General features: G+C 44.9%; 1 protein-coding gene across 2 annotated transcripts; it reads left to right on the top strand.

Moving 5' to 3' along the window:
• The first annotated feature begins 1,600 nt into the window (after window positions 1–1,600).
• Window positions 1,601–19,356, top strand: LOC307116580 (zinc finger protein 547-like). Of its 2 annotated transcripts, XM_079800671.1 has the most exons (4): window positions 1,601–1,979; window positions 3,508–3,634; window positions 13,639–13,721; window positions 18,718–19,356. In XM_079800671.1, exons 1-4 carry the CDS (start codon window positions 1,947–1,949, stop codon window positions 18,754–18,756), a joined length of 282 nt encoding a protein of 93 aa, XP_079656797.1. In that variant the 5' UTR covers window positions 1,601–1,946; the 3' UTR covers window positions 18,757–19,356. The 2 variants fall into 2 exon arrangements, with proteins under 2 accessions (XP_079656797.1, XP_079656796.1); XM_079800670.1 differs by lacking the exon at window positions 18,718–19,356 and having other exon boundaries at window positions 13,639–17,721.
• Window positions 19,357–24,639: the final 5,283 nt, after the last annotated feature.

The following is a 24,639-nucleotide window of genomic DNA, read 5'->3' as shown; positions in this document are numbered from 1 at the left end:
GGTCGGAGAGGCAGAGAGGGCTCTGCCAGCCATCGCTGTTTGCCGCGCCCTAGCAGAGTGACGCCCTGAGACTCCGCCCCGCACAACCTACAAACACACCCAAGCTCCAAGCAGCGGCTTTTGCATATGAAAGGCCTTCTCTAGTGCAGTTTAACCTAGCAAACATGCAACCCCGTACAGACAGCTCCAAAGCCTCCAAGCTCCAAGCAGGGAGGAGAGGACTGTGGTTCTCGCTGTAGCGCCTGCAGGGTGGCCTCAGACAGTAGCTGAACTGCACCCCATTGGAGATCCAGAAGCCAGTGTACCTAGTGGTCAGTGTGAGACACCAGATTTCAACTCCTCACATCCATAAGTGACACATTCGGGAGGCAGACTCAGTGAGCACCAAAGCCCCACTGAAACAAGGCCTGTTCCATAAGCGTGTTCAGGTTGCTGCTGTGGAGCAGAGAATGTGGAGGCACCAAAAAAACAGAATGTTTCTGTAAGAGTGTCACAGGCAAGGAATCTGAAGTTAGCCTTGTCTTCCCAGAAGAACCACCCCTGTGAGAGCTGTGTTGCTGCCCATATTTTCCTCAGAAATACTGTGGATTCTAGTCCTCATGTGAAGGTGGATACTTGGAGACACAGAGATTACTTCAAAGAGGCGGTAGCTGTCACAACCTCAAGTTTGTGTTGGAGCAGCATGAATTTTTTCTTTAAAAAAATGTATTTTATTGATTTTTTTACAGAGAGGAAGGGAGAGGGATAGAGAGCTAGAAACATCGATGAGAACAAAACATCGCTCAGTTACCCCCTGCGCACACCCTACTGGGGATATGCCCGCAATCAAGGTACATGCCCCTGACTGGAATCGAACCTGGGACCCTTCAGTCCAAAGGCCGACGCTCTATCCACTGAGCCAAACCGGTCAGGGCCATGTTAAATTTTTTTATGAAAGTTCATACTGATTTCCATAATGGCTACACCACTTTGCATTCCCAGCAGTAGTGTACTCCGGTTTCCTTTTTCCCACATCCTCACCAGCACTTGTCCTTTGTTGATTTGTTGGTGGCAGCCATTCTGACAGTGGTGGGGTGATACCGAATTGTTGCTTTAACTTACATCTCTCTGGTGATCAGTGACTTTCAGCATTTTTTCACATGTCTCTTGGCCATCTTATCCACACTGCAGCCCAGTCAGAGCTGATACTTTGGATGGCATCAGAAGCAGATGCTTTAAGTATGAGTGTCTGTTTTTTGACATTAACTTTGTTTAATGGATTCAGTGGAGACAGTTTAGATCGAGTTAAACAAGAGTTAGACAATTGAGAAACCACTGCAAGCTACATTTGGCCTGAAGGAGACACTTGCCAAAGGTCCTGAATGAAGAAACAAAGCCTGCCATTCAGGAAGAGCAGGTCTTGAAAGATATGCAAAACCAGCAGCTAAAGGAAGCCAGCAGGTGCAGGAGAAACAAACTTGCCCTGGAAATCACCTCCCGTGAAGGCTCTAGAGGACACTTAGTTTACTTGGTGTTTTCTTGGGCTATCAGCTCCTTAATCCACTCTCATAACTCCCTCCTGGCCTTGGAGCCTACGAACTACAATACCCAGAAGGCCACGCATGGAATGCCACGAGGCTGAGCCAATGGGGGCTCATAAAAGGCATTTCCGGTTGTCCGCTGCTGTAGGGCGGGATCGGTAGTCCTCCTGGAGATCTATTCCGTCCGCAGACGTTTGTCTGCGGCGGCCAGGTTTCCCTAGTCGCGGCGTCCGGTGGAGAAGGTGGAGAGTGGTGTTCCCCGCCTCACAGCCTCTGGTCGGAGCCTCCCGTGGTGCTCACAGCTCACACTGGGGATTGAAGCTCGGAGTCGCCGCCCGGACCCACGCCAGGGCCGGGACAGAGACCGCCATTCCTGCAGCGGCTTCTACTCCGGCCGCTCCCGCCCCGCTCGGCCCACAGAGTACAATGGCGGCGCCCGCGCTGAGGAGCTTCGCTGAGGTGAGTTCCGGTCCCCCAGCCCCTCACCGCCTCCTCACACCGAACAGGACAGCCTGGGTGAGGCATCTGTCAGGTCCTGCAGCTCAGTTTTGCGTGGAGGACCGTGAGGAAGGCAGAGGGGAGAGAGGAGCGTTGTTTCTTCTGAGGCACAGCCAGTGCAGGGCAGGGTGTGTGACAGAAAACTGAAGAACCAAGAAACACTTAGAGAGATGGAGTTCCATTTATTATTAGTACGCGCAGGCCCAGAGGAAAATGTGTCTCAAATTCTGGACCCCAACAATGAGGAACTGTCCCTATGTATATGTTTTTACTTTCTTTTTAAAAAATATTTTAAAAAATATATTTTATTGATTTTTTACAGGGAGGAAGGGGGAGGGATAGAGAGTTAGAATCATCGATGAGAGAGAAACATTGATCAGCTGCCTCCTGCACACTCCCCATTGGGGACTTGCCTGCAACCAAGGTACATGCCCTTGACCAGAATCGAACCTGGGACTCTTCAGTCAGCAGGCAGTTCTCTATCCAGTGAGCCAAACCGGTTTGGGCTGTTTTTACCTTCTTTATCTCCCAAATATGGGGTGTATCCGGTCCCCTTTGCAAGTTCTTAAGGAGCCCCTATGTGCTGGGGACTTAAGAAATCAACCAAAGGCCTGGCCTGGTGCCAGCACTGATAACTTCGTCCTGGAAAAGTTTAATGGCCTCTCTGAAGTGGGAATAGTCTTATTTTCCTTATTATTTAAGCAAGCAAGCATTTCCAGAAGCCAAATAGCAAGGTTAAAATTTCCAACAGCAGTTTTTATATAAGATGGATGCTTCAAGTGGACAGGGGTGACTTGCATCTGAGGTTCCCTGAGGGTGTGGGCTGTGAGGATTGGCGGACAGATCAGAGGCTGCAGGGAGGACGTCACAGCCTCATTGGGGCTTTCCCGGCTGTGGGGTCCATCATGGGCCGGGGGTGGTCCTGGATCCGGCTGGAAGACAAGCTTCTCTACATGCCATGTGCCAAGTTCATGGGTGAGTCCAGCGAGATCCAGTGGCATTGGAGCAGGAAGGGGGCAGAGCTGAGGGAGTGAACCTGGGACTGAAGATGGGAAGAGGTTAAAGATTACCCAGTGGTGTGCACATCTGGAGGAAGTGTGAGCTGATGGTCCCTGGGACCTGGTGTGGGGACTTAAAGGCGAAGCATAAACCCAGGCTTGGCTGTGTCTTGGAGGCATGATCTAGGGGACTGCAGTGGAATTGCTTGGCAGGAAGGCTGGGGCCCTGCAGGCATCCCCAGAGCTTAAATGGCATTGCTCTCTCCCCTCCCCTCCCCCAATCCTTCCCACCCAACCCAGCTGCTCTGCTGAGGGCAATCCCAGTGAGTAATGGGACTGTGATGAGAGAGCAGCCTGCACTGGCATTAGGGCCTGCTGTCCACACTAACCGGGTGCCCTGGAGGAGGTTGAGGGGGGGGAGGTGTGTAAGGAGTAGGAGTGGGGGTTCTCAGGGAGACAGCTCTGGTTTCCAATGATCTCCATTCTGACAGGTTGGAGTCACCTTTGAGGACATTGCCCTGTACTTCTCCAGGAAGGAATGGAACCTCCTTGATGAGGGTCAGAGACAGCTGTACCTGAATGTGATGCTGGAGAACTTTGAACTTGTATCCTCCCTGGGTAAGACCCTCACTCACACCACTGACCTGGGCTTGGGTTTGCGATTTCCCAGGCCCCATCCCCCAGGGTGTGCTGTGTCCTCCCATGTAGACTCTGGTTCTGCTTGATTTTCCAATGTGCTGGGTAGCTGCTCTTCTGGGGAGGGTTGGTCTGTATCCGCTGCTCCCTTCTATTCCTGAAGTCCCAGTTCTCCCCGCTGTTCTACGTTCACAGGGAAGGACTTGTGGTTGGTAGTGTTGCAGGAAGCCTGAGGGATTCCACCTTGATCAGTGGGGAAAGCATTTTCTGTATTCCTGTTGGTCACTTGTACCTATTTTTTGAATAATTGTCTCTACATCCTTGTCCTGGTTTGTAACTATTTTTTGGTTAAAGATTCTTTTGACTACCTTGTATATTTTATATATTAATTGTTATGACCTACAGGAGCACATATTGTTGCATGTGCTTAATTGTCCTTTGCAGATATTGTTCCCCCACACCCGCTTTTCTACAAATTCCATGGATTTGGCAACCCAGCGCTCAGCAAGTCTAGTGCCACCTTGTTTCTAAGAAGCTCAGATGGTTGTTACTAGTGCTTTGCAATGAAGTGTTTTTAATGAAATTCTATAGAGTTTGCTTTTCAGACAGTCATTGCATTGTTATTAGCCTGCAGTATGGTATTAACATACTTTTATTATTCCCTGGGAACTGCAACTATTTGTGTGAATTTCTTTCCATATTGCAATATTTGCTTTATTGTGCTGATCAGAACTGAATCCACAATCTCTCCAAGTGATTCCTTCATATGATTTGCAAGTATTTTCTTCTGTTCTTTAGATTTCATTTCATTTTGTTTATTGCTGTTGTGCTGAGAATAAGCTTTTTTTCTTTATTTGTTGCATCTGGACTGTTTGTTTTTTCTTTTTTGTGTGGTGGTTGGTGTCACATTCAGAAAATCCTGTCCAAAAAAACTTCCAAAACTTTTTCTCTAGATTGTCCTGAGGAGGTTTCAGTTTTAGGGCTGACATTCAATTCTGTCATGCAGGTTGAGTTACATTTTATCAGTGGTGACCAGTATTGTTGTATTTACATGTAAGTATTTATTTCAACAGCACCATTCATTGAAGAAACTATCTTTCCCTTCTTCTATGTCTTGCATCTTTGTCAAATATTACTTGAAAGGATGTGCCTGATTTTATTTCTGTGTTTTCTGTTCTTTTCTGTTGATGTATGTGTCTGTTTCTCCAGCAACACACCCTTTGCTTGCTTTCTCTTTGTACTAAAATGAAGTCAGGAAGTGTGATGCCACCATCTTTGTTTTTGCTATTCCTCATTTTTAGTTCCATATATTTCAAGATTCTCTTTTCATTTCTTTGAAAAATACCGTAGGAATTATCCTCAGGATTGCATTTAATCTGTAGATTGTGTTGTGTACTATGTATATTTTCAAAAATTTTTAAAATTGTTTATTTTTTAAAGTATTATATTTGTATTGCATATGTCTCCTCTTTCCCCTATGACCACAAATGAGTGAGATCATGTGATATTTCTTGTTCTCCCACTGGGTTATTTCCCTTAGCATAATGCTATCCAGGTCCATCCATGCTGTTACAAATAGTAAGAGTTCCTTCTTTTTTACAGCAGTGTAATATTCCATTGTGTAGATCTACCACAGTTTGTTCTTTTTTTAAAGTATATTTTTATTGATTTCAGAGAGGAAGGGAGAGGGAGAGATAGATAGAAACATCAATGATGAGACAGAATCATTGATTGTCTGCCTCCTGTACGCCCCTTACTGGGGATCGAGCCCTCAACCCAGGCATGTGCCCTTGGCTGGAATCAAACCTGGGACCCTTCTGTAAATTGTGCTGTTATGAAGATAGCGGTGCATATGTCCTTTCTGATTTCTTTTAAAAAAATATATATTTCTTTATTGATTTCAGAGAGAGGAAGGGAGAGAGACAGAAACATCAATGATGACAGAGAATCATTTATCGGCTGCCTCCTGCACGCTCCCTACTGGAGATCGAGCCCACAACCCAACATGTGCCTTTGGCCTGCATTGACTTGGGACCCTTCAGTCTGCAGGCCAATGCTCTATCCACTTAGCCAAGCCAGCTAAGGCTGTTTGTCATTTCTTGGGATATATTCCTGGGAGTGGGATTACTGGGTCAAATGGGAGTTCCATTTTTAATGTTTGTGGAAGCTCTGTAATATATTACACAGTGACTGCACCAGTCTATTCCCACCAGCCATGCCCAGGAGTTTCTTTTTGTCCCAATCTTTGCCAGCACTTCTCGTTTGTGGATTAGTTGATGATAGCCATCCTGACAGCTGTGAGATGATATTTCATTGTTGTGATTTGCATGTCTTTGATGATTAATGACTTTGAGCATGTTTCCATATATGTCTCGGGCTTCTGTGTGTGCAGTTTCAAAAAGTGTCTTTTTAAGGCCTTTGCCCATTTTTTGATTAGATTTTTTATCTTGTTTTTGTTAAGATGTATGAGTTCCCTTTCAGTTTTGTAGAGAACACTCTTACCAAACATAACATTGGCAAATATGTTCTCCCATGCAGTAGGCTTTCTTGTTGTTTTGGTGATGATTTCTTTTGCTGTGCAGAAGCTTTTTATTTTGATGTAGTGCCTCTTGTTTATTTTTTTACTTAGTTTCCATTACCCTAGATTAGGTATCGGTAAAGATATATGTCTGATATATTGCTGTCTGTAGATTCTTCTGAGATTTTAATGGTATCCTGACTTATGTCTAAGTCCTTTGTCCATTTTGAGTTTATTTTTGTGTATGGTATAAGTTGGTGGTGTCCTTTCACTTTTCTGCATATACCTGTCCAATTTTCCCAACACCATTTATTGAAGAGACTGTGTTGACTCCGTTGTATACTGTTGCCTCCTTTGTCAAATATTGAGCATAATGGCTTCGGTCGCTTTCTGGGTTCTCGATTCTGTTGCATTGTTCTATCTGTGTGTTGTTGTGCCAGAACCAGGCATTTTTGTAATATAGCTTGGTATCTGGTATTATGATCCCTTCAACTTTGTTCTTCTTTATCGAGATTGGTGCGGCTATTCGATTTTTGTTGTTTTTTTAAAAATATTTTTTATTGATTTTTTACAGAGAGGAAGAGAGAGGGATAGAGAGTTAGAAACATTGATGATAGAGAAACATCGATCAGCTGCCTCCTGCACAACCCCCACTGGGGATGTGCCCGCAGTCAAGGTACATGCCCTTGACCGGAATCGAACCTGAGACCCTTCAGACCGCAGGCCAACGCTTCATCCACTGAGCTAAACCGGCTTCGGCTGTTTTGTTTTTACCTACGAATTTTTGGAGAGTTTATTATAGTTCTCTCAAATATTCCATTGGTATCTTCATGGGAATTGCATTGAATCTATAGATTGCTTTGGGTAGTATGGACATTTTAATGATGATTATTCTACCAATCCATGAATATGGGGATTATTTATTTATTTATTTATTATGTCTTCTATCTCTTTATTCAACTTCCTGTAGTTTTCGGAGTAAGTTAACTTTAAATTTCAAAGTTAGTTAAGTTATTCCTAGATATCTTAATATTTTTGTTGATGTGGTAGGTAGGATTGTTTGTTTGTTAGTCTTTCCGTGACTTCATTATTGGTGTGTAAAAAAGTCATATATTTCTGGGTGTTAATTTTGTATCCTGCTACATTGGTGAATGTATTTATTATATTTAGTAGTTTTTTGACGAAGTCTTTAGGGTTTTCTATGTACAATATTATGTCATCTGTGAATAATGACAGTTTTATTTCTTCTTTTGCAATTTGGATGCCTTCCATTTCTTCTTGTCTGTTCGCTATGGCTAGCACTTCCAGTATTATATCAAACAGGAGTGGTGAAAGTGGGCTTCCCTGTGTTGTTCCTGTTCTTAGGGAAAATGGTTTTAGTTTTTGCCCATTGAGTCTGATGTTGGCTGTAGGTTTGTCATGTAAGGCTTTTATTATGTTGAGGTATGATCCCTATACTCTGACTTTGCTGAGAGTTTTAATCAAGAAAGAGTATTGGATTTTGTCAAATGCTTTTTCCTCATTGATTGATATGATTATGTCTTTTTTAGCCTTTCAGTTTATTTATATGATGTATCATATTTATTGATTTGCAGATATTGTACCATCCTTTCATCTCCGGAATAAATCCCACTTGGTCATGGTGTATGAACTTTCTAATGTAATGCTGGGTCCCATTTGCCAGAATTATATTGAGGATGTTAGCATGTGCAGGGGTCACTGAGACTGCAGTGTGAGAGCTGCTGTGCAGGAGACACCCCCTTGGAGCAGGTCTTGCTTCAGTGGGGCTTTGTTGCTCAGTGAGTCTGCCTTTTGAGTGTGTCGCTTATGGGTGTGAAGAGTTGTAAGCTGGTATGGTGTAACACTGACCACTGGGTACACTGGCTCTTGGGTCTCCAGGGAGATGTAAAGTCAGCTACTGCCTGGGCCACCCAGCAGGATCTACAGAGGGATCTGCAGATTCTCCTCTTTGTATTGGGTTTGGATTTCCCTGATGAGGCCTAGCTGTGAATCAAGGAAGGTTACTGCTGGTGCCAAGTCTAGGGCCTTTTATTGACAGGTTTGGGGCTCCCTGACCCAACTGCAAGTATTTGACAGGTTTTAGCCTGAGCAAGGACAGGACATTCATACACAAAAGCTGCTGCACACAGCTTGGGTGGAGTTGTAAATTGGGAGGGGTGAGGTGCCAGGCAATCACCAGGGTAGAGCAAACAGACATGGTTGTCAGTCTGACCTGTGACCTGGGATGTCCCAGCATAGGTATAGTGACCTCTGCCAGCATCTCCGTCTGGGAGAAAGCTGCCCCCCTGAGTTCCTGCCCCAATGCCAGTCATTCCAGTGTCTCCTCATATGTGTCTTATTCCACCCCTCCCCGCAAGGCTGGCCTGGCCCTGGAGGTCAGAGGAATCTGGAGCTTGTAAGTTCAGTTTGTACTACTGACAATGTAAGAGGAGCAGCTGGGTCCCCTGTAACCTCTCTTTTACTGGGCCCCAGTCCGCACTGGTTTTTACAGCTTTTAATTCTTACTGCCAGTAGGGACTTTTTCCCCCATCTCCTGGACCCTGGAATCTGCATCATATCTAGTATGGGACCCCTTGCTCCACTGGATGATCTCTGTATGGACTACCTTTCTCCCAAATAAAAAAGTGGTGCATATGGGTACCAGACCAGCACCTTCCTTGCCTCCATACCGCCTACCAGTATCAGTGTGCTGTCTTCTTTACTTCTCTATTCGTAAGACTTCCATTCAGTTAGCTGTCCAGCAGTTCTGGGTCATGGTTGTCCTGTATTTTAGCTTTAATTTTGATGTGGTTGTGGGAATTAAAAATTTTTTTTGCCTACACTGCTATCTTGGATCTACACTCCCATAACTTTTCTGAATTCAATTCTTTATTCTTATTTTTTTTAAAACTGAATAGTGAGAATATTTCTTCCATTGATTTTTTTTTCTTATAGAAAAAAGAGAGAGGTGAGGCAGAGAGAGAGAGAGAGAGAGAGAGACAGACACACACACACACACACACACACACACACACACACATACACACACACATCAATTGGTTGCCTCCCACATATGCCCCCACTAAGTGGGATGATTGAACCTGAAAGCCACGTACCTGGCCCTTACTGGGAATGGAACCCATGACCTTCCAGTGTACACGCAGGCACTCTCAGCACTGAGCGACACAGGCCAGGGCTCTTTATTTCTCGTTTAAATTGTTTATTTATTTTTATAATATATTTTATTGAATTCAGAAAGAAAGAGAAGGAGAGAGAGATAGAAATATGAATAATGAGCCCTAACCGGTTTGTCTCAGTGGATAGAACGTTGGCCTGTGGACTGAAGGGTCCCAAGTTCAATTACGGACAAGGGCATGTACCTTGGTTGCAGATACATCCCCAGTACCTTGGTTGTAGGCACATCCCTGTGTGGAGGAGGCAGCTGGTAGATGTTTCTCATCGATGTTTCTAACTCTCTATCCCTCTCCCTTCCTTTCTGTAAAAATCTATAAAATATATTAAAATTTAAAAATAAACATAAAAAAGAAATATGAATAATGAGAGAGAGTCATTGACCAGCTGCTTCCTGCACACCCCCCACTGGAGATTGGGCTGGCAACCTGTGCATGCCCCCTGACAAGGAATGGATATATGATCTGCTATGTCATGGGTTGATGCTCAATCACTGAGCCGTACTGGGCAACCTTTATTTATTGATTTTTAGAGACAGGAAGGGAGACAGAGAAAGAGGGAAACATTGATGTGCTGTTCTCCCCATCTAAGCATTCATTGGCTGTCCCCTACATGTGCCCTGATGGGGGATCAAACCCACAACCGTGGTGCATCAGGGCTCTGAATTTGTTTATTAATTTCAGAAGCTCATATGGGATCTTGGCAAATTTCTCTATGAAGGGTCATGTCGTCTCCTAACATCAACATCACTTATGCTTTGTAGTTCATTATGTGAGGTGTAATGTCTTATCTTTCATTTCTTTTTTCATTTACTTGACGCTTGTTTTTGTTTATTTGTTTTTTTGCTTTAGTCTAGCTCAAGGTTTGCCAATTTTTGTATTTTTAAGAAAAGTACCTGTTATGCCAAAACCGGTTTGGCTTAGTGGATAGAGAGCATCAGCCTGTGGACTGAAGGGTTCCAGGTTCGATTCCAGTTAAGGGCATGTACCTTGGTTGCGGGCACATCCCCAGTGGGGGGTGTGCAGGAGGCAGCTGATCGATGTTTTTCTCTCATCGATGTTTGTAGCTCTCTATCCCTCTCCCTTCCTCTCTGTAAAAAAGTAATAAAATATATATTTTTAAAAATAATCCTACCTAATAAAAAGGTAATATGCAAATAACCATCACTCCGCTATGCCCACGATTGGGCGGCGGGAGGCTGGCGGGCCCCCCCCCTCCCCGCGCCTCTCAACAGCCGGATTGGCGGCTGCTGAGGGGGGCTGCCTCGGACACCCCGGACACCCGGCTGTCCGCGCCGGCTCCAGGCCAAAAGCCTCTGCCGGAGGCTTTTGGCCTGGTGCACGCATGTGCACCCGGATCCCCTGCCGTGCTCCCCTTCATCAGCGCCTCAAGCCCCAGCAGCAGCGGCAGCAGCTGGGGATGAGCTGGTGATCCCAACAGCCTGGCAGCTCAGTGGTGGCGGCGGAGGCAGCATTGGGCCTGGGGACTAGCGAACAGGCAGAAGATGGCCCTGATCGCAGGAGGCTAGGCCTAGGGACCCTACCCGCACGATTTAATCATGCGCTGGGCCTCTAGTAAAAACAATAAAAAAAAAGAAAAAGAAAAGTACCTGTTAGGTGTTCTTTATATTATCTTACCACCCTTCTATTGATGCTTGTTCAAAAATTTATTATTTCATTCCTTTGCCACCTTTGGGTTTACTTTCTTGTTTTATTGAGATTTCTGAGATGACAGGTTAGGTTTTTTCACATCTTTTTTCATAATGTAGACATTTATCCCTATAAAATTTTCTCCTAGAATTGGATTTTCTGAATTTATACATAATTTTTGATAGATTGTGTTGTTCTTTACTTTGTCTCTAAAGTTTTCTGAGTTCTATTTTGCATTTAGCTATTTTGAAATTCTTATTTGTTTATGTATTATTGGTTTCAGAGAGAGAGTGGGGGGAGAGAGGGAGAGAGAGAAAGAAATATTCGGGTAAGGGAGAAAAATCAATTGGCTGCCTTTTTCACAAAAGCTAATTGGAAGTGGAATCCACATACTGATATGTGCCTTGGCTGGGAATTGAATCCTTGACACTTTGGTACTCAGGACAATGCTCCAATCAACTAAGCCATACCTGCGAAGGAATTCTGTGGTTTGTAAACACAAAATTTTTTTTAAAATATATTTTATTGATTTTGTACAGAGAGGAAGGGAGAGGGAAAGGGAGTCAGAAATATCGATGAGAGAGAAACATCGATCAGCTGCCTCCTGCACACCCCCTACTGGGGATGTGCCTGCAACCAAGGTACATGCCCTTGACCGGAATCGAACCTGGGACCCTTCAGTCCGAAGGCCAACGCTCTATCCACTGAGCCAAACCGGTCTCGGCTGTAAACACAAAATTTTTGAAGAAGAGTCCACTAGGGTCAATGATAGCAGAAGGACCGTAGCTTGTGGAGGTATCTCTGAATCCTTTTTTTTTTACTGTAGGTATCTTCAAATATCTTTGTTTACCCAGTCTTTTTTAACATTCCTTGTATACAATTCTCTTTTCTTTGTGTTCTGTAATCCTGTTTGTTTTCATGGTACACTTTTTCCCATTTCCTGTGCGATGCTTTGGTCATGGATAGCTGTCTCCTTACACTGGGATGGGGGAAGATGCTCATATGTGTGATCCTGCAAGCTTGCTGATGTCACTCACATAGGTCTTTTGTCCGTGATTTCATTTGTCATTTGTTGTTCTACCACAGTGTTGCCCATCCAACTGTTCTGTTTTTCTTTGGAGATTTGCATCGTTTATCCCATGTAATGGCTCAAATGGGTTTAAGGGGAAGAATCATTTGTACATCACAGAAGAAACAGGACTTTATGAATGGCACATTTGTCCCACTGGCAGCCTTGCCTTGGTGAACTGTCACTGGGGAGGAATTCTTGGCTGGCCTTTGTTACATTATTAGATAGAAACCCAGTGTTTTCTTACAGTTGCCCATTTGTCAGGGCCAGCCTGACAGGTGAACCTGTCTGAGGTAGGGAGGTGGGATTTGAGAAAAGAAAGAAAGACAGGACAGTGGGATCGGGAGGAGTCTGCAGGTAGTCATCGACCAACTGTACCTCTGCAAGCCATCGAGCTACTGCAGCTACTTTATTAACAGTGTAATGCTTTTTATACATAACACACTAAGCAGGGGATCAATCAAGAGGAAAACATTCTTTGTTCTTCTAAAATCACTACTGGAGGGATAAGTTGAAGGACAAGTTCTTGTTACAATAAATCTCACTAATTGGATACATATTTCTTGGTAAGCCATGAAAGTAGCTCTTATCCTACTGATAGCAGTCATATAAACAAACCTGGGAAAGCTTTGTAGGTAGGGGCTGCTCTCATTTTACTGATTAATTGCCATCCAAACAGGCCTGGGAAATCTGTGTGGGGGTAAGGGACTGAGCCTTGCTAGTACCTTCAGGTGCAAGGACCATGTCAGCTTATACCCGGTCTCCAACACCCATTCCTCACCCAATTATGCCTGTTTGTGGTTATTGATACTTTGCCAACTACTGAGTTCTAATAGCGATCATTTCTACTGGGATTCCTAGTAACCTTAACTTTGGACTTTGTACCTCTGCATCTTTCACAAGTCTGTCTTTAAATTAACCTTGGTCCATGCCTGCAGCACTTTGGAGGGCACACATGTTATTAAATTGACATTGAGCCCTGACTGGTTTGGCTCAGTGGATAGAGCGTCGGCCTGCGGACTGAAGGGTCCCAGGTCTGATTCCGGTCAGGGGCATGCATGTACCTTGGTTGCGGGCACGTCCCCAGTGGGAAGTGTGCAGGAGGCAGCTGATTGATGTTTCTAACTCTCTGTCCCTCTCCCTTTCTCTCTGTAAAAAAATCAATAAAATATATATTTTTAAAAAATTAAAAAAATAAATTGACATTGAACATCATGTGCTCTAATACAATTCATTTTTATGGCTTTGAGCAGCGTTAAATTATTCTACACAGACTCACATGGTCAGCATGTAAGGTCCTAAAGGAAGGCGTTAGTACAGCCTTCCTCTCTTCTTTGTATCCATCCCATCCTGTGTTTCTCTCCCTCTCTTGGTAAGCTTTTCATCATCGAATGACTTTTGGGCCACATTATGCATAACAGCAATTTCCTCAGAATATACCTCACTTGTCTTAATTTTTCTTTGGAATCAAGCCTAGTCATGACAGAAACATTTGTGGTGAAGATATTCTGTTTTCTTAAAGTCAACATGTACTTCACCTTCCTTTCGTCTTGTTCAGGTTGCTGCTGTGGAGCAGAGAATGTGGAGGAACCAACAAAACGGAAGGTTTCAGTAAGAGTGTCACAGGCAAGGAATCCAAAGGTAGCCTTGTCTTCCCAGAAGAGCCACCCCTGTGAGAGTTGTGGGCTCGCCTTGGGAAACATTTTCCATGTGGTGGAGCTTCAGGGAACAGAGCTCGGAGAGATACTGTTGAGTTGCGGGGCATGTGCAAAACGGTTTTACTTCCGTGTAAAAGTTGACCAACAGCATGTGAGAGAGAAGACTTTCATTAGAGGTGTGAACAGGATCTCATGTGCAAACAGCTGCAAATTCAATGTGTCCCAGAATCATTTCACATGCGGGGAAGTTGCGCAGGGTGTCCTTACTGGGTCCGCACATCTCCCCCTATCGGCTACTCAGACCGGGGACAGTCGAAATGCTATTTCAACACATGAGATGACCTTTCAAAGGAGAAAAAATTATTACACCGGAAAAGAATGTAAGACAGACATTAGTTGCACCCACATGTTTATTCAGGAAAAAGGTATCCATGTTGGAAGTCGATGTTTTGAGTGCTCTGAATGTGGGAAATCTTTTCCAACTCACTCTCGCCTTCATTATCATCAGAGAGTTCATACAGGAGAAAAGCCTTATAAATGCAGTGAATGTGGAAAATCTTTCACCACTAACTACAACCTTCATAGTCACCAGAGCATTCACACAGGAGAAAAGCCTTATCAATGCAGTGAATGTAGGAAAACTTTTACCACTAACAGCCTCCTTCGTCGTCATAAGAGAGTTCACACAGGAGAAAAGCCTTATCAATGCGGTGAATGTAGGAAAACTTTTACCACTAACAGCCACCTTCATACTCATGAGAGAATTCACACTGGAGAAAAGCCTTATAAATGCAGTGAATGTGGGAAAACTTTTACACAAACCACTGGTCTCCAATATCATCAGAGAGTTCACACAGGAGAAAAGCCTTATAAATGTAGTGTGTGTGAGAAAGCTTTTACTACTAGCACTCACCTTCATAGTCATCAGAGAGTTCATACAGGAGAAAAGCCTTATAAGTGCGGTGAATGTGGGAAATCTTTTACAAACTGCTCTGGTCTCCAAAATCATCAGAGTGTTCACACTAGAGAAAAGCCTTATAAATGCAGTGATGGTGGGAAATCTTTTACTTGCAGTAGTTACCTTCATTGTCATCAGAGAATTCACTCTGGAGAAAAGCTTTATAAGTGCAGTGAATGTTCGAAATCTTTTACTAGTAGAACTGGACTCCAATATCATCAGAGAGTTCACACAGGAGAAAAGCCTTATAAGTGCAGTGAATGTTCGAAATCTTTTACCAGTAGAACTGGACTCCAATATCATCAGAGAGTTCACACAGGAGAAAAACCTTATAAATGCAGTGAATGTGGGAAATCTTTTACCTGTAGCACTGCGCTTCATTGTCATCAGAAGGTTCACACAGGAGAAAAGCCTTATAAATGCAGTGAATGTGGTAAGTCTTTTACAAGGAGCATTCTTCTTCAATATCATCAGAGAATTCACACAGGAGAAAAGCCTTATAAATGCATCGAATGTGGGAAATCTTTTACATTGAGAGTTGCCCTCTCTCGTCACCAGAGTGTTCACACTGGAGATAAGCCTTGTAAATGCAGTGAATGTGGAAAGTCTTTTAGAGGTCACACTGCTCTCCAAATTCATCAGAGAGTTCACACAGGAGAAAAGCCTTATCAATGCGGTGAATGTGGGAAAAGTTTTACACAAATGAGTGGTCTCCAATATCATCAGAGAAGTCACACAGGAGAAAAACCTTATAAATGCAGGGAATGTGGAAAATCTTTTACAACTAATTCTTACCTTCATAAACATCAGAGAATTCACACTGGATAAAAGCCTTCTAAATGCAGTGAATGTGGGACATATTTTATAAGCAGCAATGGTTTTCGATATCATCAGAGAGTTCACACTGAAGAAAGCTGTTAAGAGTGCAAGGAATGTGAGGTATCTCTAAACTTAATTTGCAAATTTGCTCTACACAAAAAAGTCCAAATGTGAAAAATTTCTTGTATGTGTAGGAAATGTAGTTTCTTAATTAAGACTTAACAATTGTATATGAAAATATGTGAAGTCCCAGTCTGAATTATATCTCATACATTTAATCACCTACATTATGTAACTTCTCCCAACTGTTTTTGTTATTATGTTTGTTAGTATTTATGTTGGAACCATATGTATTAATGTTGTACTTTCCAACATACAGAGATGTCGTGCCCGCTGTATGTAATTGCATATTTCTGTTACTGAAGGTATTTCAACTGAACCACTTACAAGGTCCCTTCAGATGGCCTCAATCACCATCTTCATGTGCCCAGGGAAGATACCTCTGTTGTCTAATTTGATGAAGAAAATTCGGAATACCTGAGCCCTTGATTCTTACTTGTTTCCTTATCTAAAGTAGCCATATAGGAATGAATACTGTTGGCCGCAGTGGACATAATGTTGCAGAACTGCCATATTTGTGTGCCTAAGTCATCAACGGGAGAACTGCCAGTCTTAGGTCTCTTTCTTTGAAAAATAATGAAGGGTTTTTCCAAAGCCTGCTTTAATGTTGGGTGTTGTATTGACTTTATGGGTTAGTTTTCAAGAAGATCTGGGCTCTCCAAGCACGGTGATGTGAAAAAATTTTATGCGGTCTCAAACATTTTTTGCCCTTGGGGGAAGACTATGGTGCAGAAATTAGCTCAGCAGTTTTTGCCAAATTTACGTTGCTGCCCATAAATTCCCAGGAAACACTGTGGAGTCTCTAGTCCTCATGTGAAGATGAATGCTTTGAGACACAGAGATCACTCCAAAGAAGGGGTAGCTGTGACAACCTCAAGTATTTCTTCAAGCAGCATGAATTTTTTTTCTTATTTTCAAGGGAGCCAAGATATTTGGAGGGAACCTTCTGCCCAGGTGTTTCAGAGGACCATGTGCCCTAATGCCTTCAATTCTATGGGTGATGGTCACTGGTTGGAGGACCATAGCAGTGAGGGGAAACCCTTTCACTGCAGAAACACTGACCTAATTCTTATTGGATGAGACTGTAGCCCAGTAGATGGAATGGTCTTCATCTAAACCTGCACCCAGAAATTTTTTTGTTGAAAAGATGATAAGAGCTGTTTGTATACAGATGAGGGACTCCAGGCTTGTTTATCTTTTGTGGAGCGGTCATTGGCATCCTCTCTAATAAAATGGTAATATGCAAATTAACCATCACTCCGCTACATAAGCCACACCCACCAGCCAAGCCACGCCCACCAGCCAATCAGGGCGAGTATGCAAATTAACCCCAATCCAAGATGGCTACAGCCACAGAGAGCAAGGTATCCCAGGTAACAGAGGAAGCCAAGCTTTCCATAGCCGTTGCAGGCCTAAGCCTCCACTCAAGCTACAAAGTTTCAATTATAGAAGGTAAACAAATTCAAACAAATGGCAACAGAATGGAGCTTGAGAGAGCAGGCCAGGGTTGCCGGCGACAACAGGGGAAGCAAAGCTTTCCGCACACCCTGGCTGGGCTCACCCGCTTAAGGCTACAAAGTTTCAATTGTAGAAGGTGAATTAACTGCCGCAGAAATGGCTGCCGCCCTGGAGGGAGCAGCAGGCTTGGCTCCGCTCCAGGCTACAAAGTTTCAATTGTAGAAGGAAAATAAATTCCAGATACCAGGGCCTCCCCTTGGGTTGCCAGGGGGCGTGTCCGGCCTGCAAACCACCACAGGCCCCTCGCTCAGGCCGCCCCACACCCCAAGGGAACCCCCACCCTTATCTGTGACACCCTTCAGGGCAAACCAGCTGGCCCCCACCCGTGCACCAGGCCTCTATCCTATCTAATAAGAGTAATATACAGATTGATCATCACTGCAACACACAATATAGCTGCCCCCATGTGGACACAAGATGGCCACTACAAGATGGCCAGCAGGAGAGGGCAGTTGGGAGGCACCTGGCCTGCGAGGGAGGGCAGTTGTGAGGGACCAGGCCTGCAAGGGAGGGCAGTTGAGAGGGACCAGGCTTGCAAGGGAGGGCAGTTGGAGGTGATCAACCCTGCAGGAGAGGGCAGTTAGGGGTGACCAGGCTGGCAGAGGAGGGAAGTTGGGGGCAAACAGGCTGGCAGGGGAGCAGTTCAGCATCAACCAGGCTGGCAGCGGAGTGGTTAGGGGGTGATCAGGCTGGCAGGCAGAAGCGGTTAGGGGCAATCAGGAAGGCAGGCAGGCAAGCAGTTGGGAGCCAGCAGTCCTGGATTGTGAGAGGGATGTCCGACTGCCCGTTTAGGCCCAATCCCACCAGGATCGGGCCTAAACGGGCAGTCGGACATCCCTCCAGGAGTCCCAGATTGGAGAGGGTACAGGCTGGGCTGAGGGACAACCCCTCGCCGTGCACAAATTTTGTGCACCGGGCTTCTAGTTGATTATAATCAGGAGGTTTTGTGGCTTTCTGTATCCTCCGATATGTTCCCATCAGAGCCATTGGTGCTCTGGCAGCAAAACTAAGAGGAAAAGTAAGGGTGTCTTTAAGCCTGAGATGTAGCTTTTGTGACCCAATCAGCATTCCAGTGGGTTTGGGTGAAAGTTTTTCATGGTTTGTTACATTTTCTGTCACTGAGATGAGACTTGCTCAGAGGGCATAAGTATGTGAATTGAATATTTCATCCAAAATAGATGAAAGTATATTTCTTTTATCTTGAACCATTCTTTTAACAGCTGTTTTGTTAAGTATAGTGTTTCATAAATCTTGAGATGTCCATAAAACTGACCATCATTACACTCAATACTGATCATATCTGTGACTGTGTAGTTGCTTCATGACTTCCTTTACTCTGCTGTTCTTCACAGCTTTCCAAGTAACCATGGATTTGCTTTCCATTTTAATAAAGAACTTGGCTTTTTCTAATTTTTTTCAGCTTTAATTATGATTTTATAAATTCTTAGAGATTTTTAAAAGATATATTAGTAACTCATCTTTTTGTTGCTTTTTTTGATAGACATTCTTTTTGTTATTGTTGTTAACACTCACCCAAGGATATTTTCCCATTCACTTTTTTTAGAGAGTGGAAAAGAGAGGGAAAGACAGAGAGAAATATTGATGTGAAGGAAACACATGGATTGGTGGCCTCCTGCATCAGCTATGACCATGGTTTCGGCTGGGAAGGTGTCTTCAACCAAAATACGTGTCTTTGACTGGAATCTATCCCAGGAGCCTTTGGTCTGCAGGCCTACGCTCTATCCAGAACCAAACTGGCTAGGGCTCTGGTAAATATTCATATCTTTGAATATATCACCATCATGTCCATTTGAATAAATATTTGGTTATTGCTAATAAAGGTGGTACAAACATTACTGTATAATTTGTGTTTGTTTGTTTTTATTGATTTATTAGAGGTCTGGTGCACAAAATTCATGCATTGGGGAGTGTGTCCTCAGCCAGCCCAGCCTGCACCCTATCCAATCTGGAACCCCTAAAGGGATGTCTGACTGCCAGTTTAGGCACAATCCAGGTAGGATCGGGCCTAAACGGGCAGTTGGACATCCATCTCACAAGCCAAGACTGCTGGTTTTCAACTACTTGCCTGCTTGCCTTCCTGATTTTCCCTAACCGCTTCTGCCTGCTAGCCTGGTCACCTCCTAACCACTCCCCTGACAGCCTGCTTGATGCCTAACTGTACCCCTGCCAGCCTGATTGATCCCTAACTGTCCTCCCCTGAAGGCCTGGTCACCCCTAACTGCCTTACCCTGCAGGCCTAGTCTCCCCCCCCCCCCAACTGCTCTCCCCTGCAGGACTGGGTACCTCCCCAATTGCCCTTCGCTGCAGGCCCGGTCGCCCCCAACTTCTCTCCTCTGCCAGCCTGATCACCCCTGACTGCCCTCGACTGCAGGCTTCATCGCCCCCAACTGCCCTCCCTTGCAGGCCTGGCCCCTCTCAACTGCCCTCCCTGCTGGTCATCTTCTGGTGGCCATCTTGTGCCCACATGGAGGCAGCCATCTTGTATGTTGGAGTGATGGTCAATTTACATATCACTGTTTTATTAGATAGAATTTATTTTAAATACATATTTTATTGATTTTTTACAGAGAGGAAGGGAAAAGGATAGAGAGTTAGAAACATCGATGAGAGGGAAACATGGATCAGCTACCTCCTGCACACCCCCCACTGGGGTCTTCCCACAACCAAGGTACATGCCCTTGACTATAATCGAACCTGGGACCCCGCAGTCCATAGGCAGACACTCTATCCACTGAGCCAAACCAGTTAGGACTCTGTATAATTCTTTATATGTATATAAGTGTTATTTACCTTTGTGAGTTGACATTTCCCGAGTGCTCCCGGACTGCAGGAGGACACAGCCCGGACTGAGGAATCCCCCTGAGTGCCTGAATTTTGTTCACTAAGCTTCTAAGTTTATACATGTAAACTAGGAAGTCATGATTCCATTCACAGTCAGGGAGGATGCCTGTACCCCGGGTCGATCCGCAGTGTTGAGCATACAAGAGGCAGCTGAGAAATGATTCTTTCTCGGCATTGATTTTTTTTTCTCTCTTTCTCTCCATCTCCTTTGAACTCCAGCCTCTCCCTGCAGAGACACACCCAGGCCAGACACTTCTCACTCTCTGATGCCCACAAGCACCATTGTCTTTGGGTGCATTTTAATAAGAAAACCTATCTAATAAAAGAGAAACATGTAAATTGACTGTACTTCCGCTACACCCACCAGCCAATCAGTGAGTATGCAAATTATCCCAACTAAGATGATGGCGGCCAGGGTGCTGGAGCAAAGAGGAGGCTTGGGTTGTCCCCGGCGATGGAGGAAGAAAAGCTTCCCGCCCACCTTGGCCAGCCCTGGCCTCTGCTCAAGGCTATAAAGTTTCAATTATAGAAGATCAATAAATCCCAGACACCTGTTCCAGCTGGCCCTGGCCTCTGTACAAGGAGGCACTGAAAAAAAGAAAAAGGAAAAGGAGGGGCTGGGAGCTTGGGTTGCCTGTCTGGGACACTTAACAATTTCCATTTCTAAGCCTCTCCCGGGACAGGTAATACAGTTTAGTTCCATGCAGAAAAACCCTCTAAAGAGAGGCTGTGATTTGATGTGGCTGCCCTCTTTGGTAGTAAGCAGTGGAGAGAGAACACAGGAAGATGTTGGTTGTGCTGGGCACCTTTCCTGGACACCTGACTTTATCTGGGTCGGGGAGGGCCGATTGGGAGCGGAGAAGATGGTGGTTATGGTGGGCACCTCTCCTCGACACCTGATTGACGGTCCAGACCGTGATCAGTTTTCTTCCTGATCACTTGTCATTCAGGTTCCTGGTCTATGATGACTGGAGAGTGTTTACTTAGAGTTACTGCAGGTCACACTTCAGTGATCAGGAGGTGGGGGGGCGGCGGGGGGCTTATCAGGGGTGAGGGCAGCCAGGGGGAGGGGTTGACGGCAGTGTGCTTCATACCCTCTGGTCATTCTGGTCATTCTGCTGTTTGTTTGGCTTTATTTATATATAGATTTTTGCTTACTATTTCAAAGAAAGCAATCTTACATATGTTACATGCAATAAACATTAATATCTCCAGAATATTGAGTACTGGTCGTTTGTTGATTTATAGAGGCAATTTTCTTTAACAAAAAGACAGTGGAGTGCTTGCTTCAGCAGCACATATACTAAAATGGGAACGATACAGAGAAGATTAGCATGGCCCCTGTGCAAGGATGACACACATATTCGTGAAGCATTCCATATTTTTTATATGAAAATATTTTGAAAAAGACATTGGAAAAACAAAGATGGATATTGGAATTTTACTCATTTTGTACTTTTTTCTTTAGGAAATGAAGTTTTTTTGTATTGAAAAAATATGTTTTAATATATTTTATTTTTAATATTTTAGTTGATCTTTATGTCATTTTTATTGATTTCATAGAGCAAGGGAGAGGGAGAGAGAGTGAGAAAAATGAATGAAGATAGCCCAGCCAGCATGGCTTAGTGGTTCCACATGGACCTATGATCCAGGAGTTCACAGTTCCATTCCCAATCAGGGCACATACCTGCGCCCCAGGGTAAATGCCCTAGTATGGGGAATGCAGGAGGCAGGTGGTCAATGATTCTCTCTTATTATTGACTAGAGGCCCGGTGCACGAAATTTGAGCATGGGGGGCGGGGCATGTCCCTCAGCCCAGCCTGCACCCTATCCAATCTGGGACCCCTCGAGGGATGTCCAACTGCCCATTATGCCTGATCCCGGTAGGATCGGGCCTAAACGGGCAGTTGGACATTCCTCTCAGAAGCCAGGACTGTTGGCTCCCAACTGCTCGCCTGCCTGCCTTCCTGATTGCCCCTAACCGCTTCTGCCTGCCAGCTTGATCCCCCCAACCTCTTGCCTGCCAGCCTGATTGATGCTTAACTGCTCCCCTGCCAGCCTGTTTGCCCCTACTTGCCCTCCCCTGCAGGCCTGTTCACCCCTAAATGCCCTCCGCTGCAAGACTTGTCCCCCGCAACTGCTCTCCCTTGCAGGCCTGGGTCCCTCCCAACTGCCCTTCCCTCTAGGCCTGGTCGCCCCCAATTTCCCTCCTGTGCCGGCCTGGTCACCCCTAACTGCCCTCGACTATAGGCTTGGTCACCCCAACTGCCCTCCCTTGCAGGCCTGGTTCCTCACAACTGCCCTCCCCTGCTGACTTGATCACCCCCAACTGCTCACCCTTGCAGGCCTGGTCCCTCAAAACTGCCCTCCCCTGCTGGCCCTCTAGTATCCACATGGGGGCAGGATCTTAACCATTGGAATGATGGTCAATCTGCATATTACTCTTTTATTAGATAGGATCAAGGTCTGGTGCATGGGTGGGGGCCAGCTGTTTTGCCCTGAAGGGTGTCCCAGATCAGGGTGGGGGTTCCCTTGGGGCAAGTGGCAGCCTGGGTGAAGGGCCTGTGTTGTTTTGCAAACAGGACACGCCCCCCCCCCCCCCCCCCCAGCAACCCAAGTAGAGGCCCTGGTATCTGGGATTTATTTATCTTCTACAACTGAAACTTTGTAGCCTGGAGTGAAGCCAAGCCTCCTGCTCACTCCCTGGCCGCAACCATTTCTGTTGGGATGTACTTGTCTTCTATAATTGAAACTTTGTAGCCTTAAGCGCAGGCCAAGGCAGGCCAGGGCTGCAGAAAGCTTGGCTTCCTCTATCGCTGGGGGCAACCCTAGCATCTTGCTCTCTTCAGCTATGTGCCTGCTGCCATTTTTGTTCGGATGTATTTATCTTCTATAATTGAAACTTTGTAGCATTGATTAGAGGCCTGGGCCGGCCAGGGTGTGCGGAAAGCTTGGCTTCCTCCATTGCCGGGGAAACCCGAGCCTCCCTCCTGCTCTCTCTGTGGCCGCAGCCATCTTGGTTGGGGTTAATTTGCATACTCACTCCCGATTGGCTTGTGGGCATAGTGGAGGTATGGTCAATTTGCATATTACTCTTTTTATTAGATAGGATGTTTCTCTCTCTCTCACTGTCCTGGTACCCCAGCCTCTGCCTGCAAAGACATTCCCAGACACTTCTCACACACCCAATAACCACAATGACCATTGTGTTTGGGTGCATTTTAGTGAGAAATGGGACCTATAAGAAGCCACTGACTCTGCTGCAGGGAGGCAGGTGCTGTGGGCACTCAGGTCTCATTGTGGTGCCCACCTGGGAATCTCCAACAGACTCAAGTAATCTCACTGAATCTCATTTGGATCTATGTGACATGCAGATGATTGATGACCCTTACTTTGTTGCCAGGATTCCAGGGTTAGATTTTTGAGCATTTTCTCTTTTAATTCTCACAACAACTGGGCAAGAAGGAGAAAATTAATGGAGGGTTATCATCATTTCCAGAGACACATCAGACTGAAGACAGATTTATAAATACAATTTAGAGCAGACCCAGAACACGGCAAGCTAGAGCTTTCCCATTGCTTTCAGAGAACAGAAGGAAATGCTCAAGGCTTAGGTAACTTGGTTTTAACTGTGTGAGTGTGTGCTTAATCATGACCCAAGGATGTTTTTTCTTTTTATTTTACCCTCCCCCGCCTTCCCTTCTGACATTCCACACTCCATTCCAAGCTTCCATGTCTCTGAATTGATTCCATTTTCCAGGTTTGTTGTTGTTGTTGTTGTTGTTGTTAGATTCCATATATGAGTGAGATGAAGTGATATTGTGTTTCTCTGACTGACTTATTTCACTTAGAATGATGCTCTCCAAGTCCCTCCATGCTGTGTGAAAGGGTAAAAGTTTCTGCTTTTTTTGGTGCTGCATACTATTCCATCATATATGTGTACCACAGTTTTCTATCCACTCATCTATTGATGGGCAATTGGGCAGTTTCCAGATTTTTGCTATTGTAAATTATGCTGCTATGAACAGAAGGGTGCATACATTCAATCTGATTGTTTGAGGTTTCTTCAGATATATTTCCAAAAGTAGAATCCATGGGTAAAATGTCAGTTCCATATTAAATTTCTTTTATGAAAGTTCATACTGATTTGCACAACGGCTGCACCAGTTTGCATTCCCACCAGCAGTGTACTCGGGTTCCCTTTTTCCCACATCCTCCCCAGCACTTGTCCTTTGTTGATTTGCTGATGGCAGCCATTCTGACAGTGGTGGGGTGATACCTAATTGTTGCTTTAATTTGCATCTCTCTGGTGATCAGTCACTTGGAGCATTTTTAACTTGTTTCTTGCCCATCTCATCCACACTGCAGCCCCGGCAGAGGTGACACTTTGGATGGCATCAGAAGCAGATGCTCTAAGTATGAGTGTAACTTTGTACAATGGATTCAGTGGAGGCAGGTTAGATGGAGTTAGAGACTTGAGCAACCTCTGCAAGCTACAGTTGCCCTGAAGGAGACACAGCGAAAAGTCCTGAATGAAGAAACAATGCCTGCCCTTCAGAAAGAGCAGGTCCTGAAGAAAGATATGCAAAACCAGCCACAGCAGGTGCAGGAGAAACAAACTTGC

The sequence above is a fragment of the Cnephaeus nilssonii genome (assembly GCF_951640355.1).
Source record: "Cnephaeus nilssonii genome assembly, chromosome: 20".
Classification (NCBI taxonomy): domain Eukaryota; kingdom Metazoa; phylum Chordata; class Mammalia; order Chiroptera; family Vespertilionidae; genus Cnephaeus; species Cnephaeus nilssonii.
This window is presented reverse-complemented; position numbering and strand designations above follow the sequence as displayed.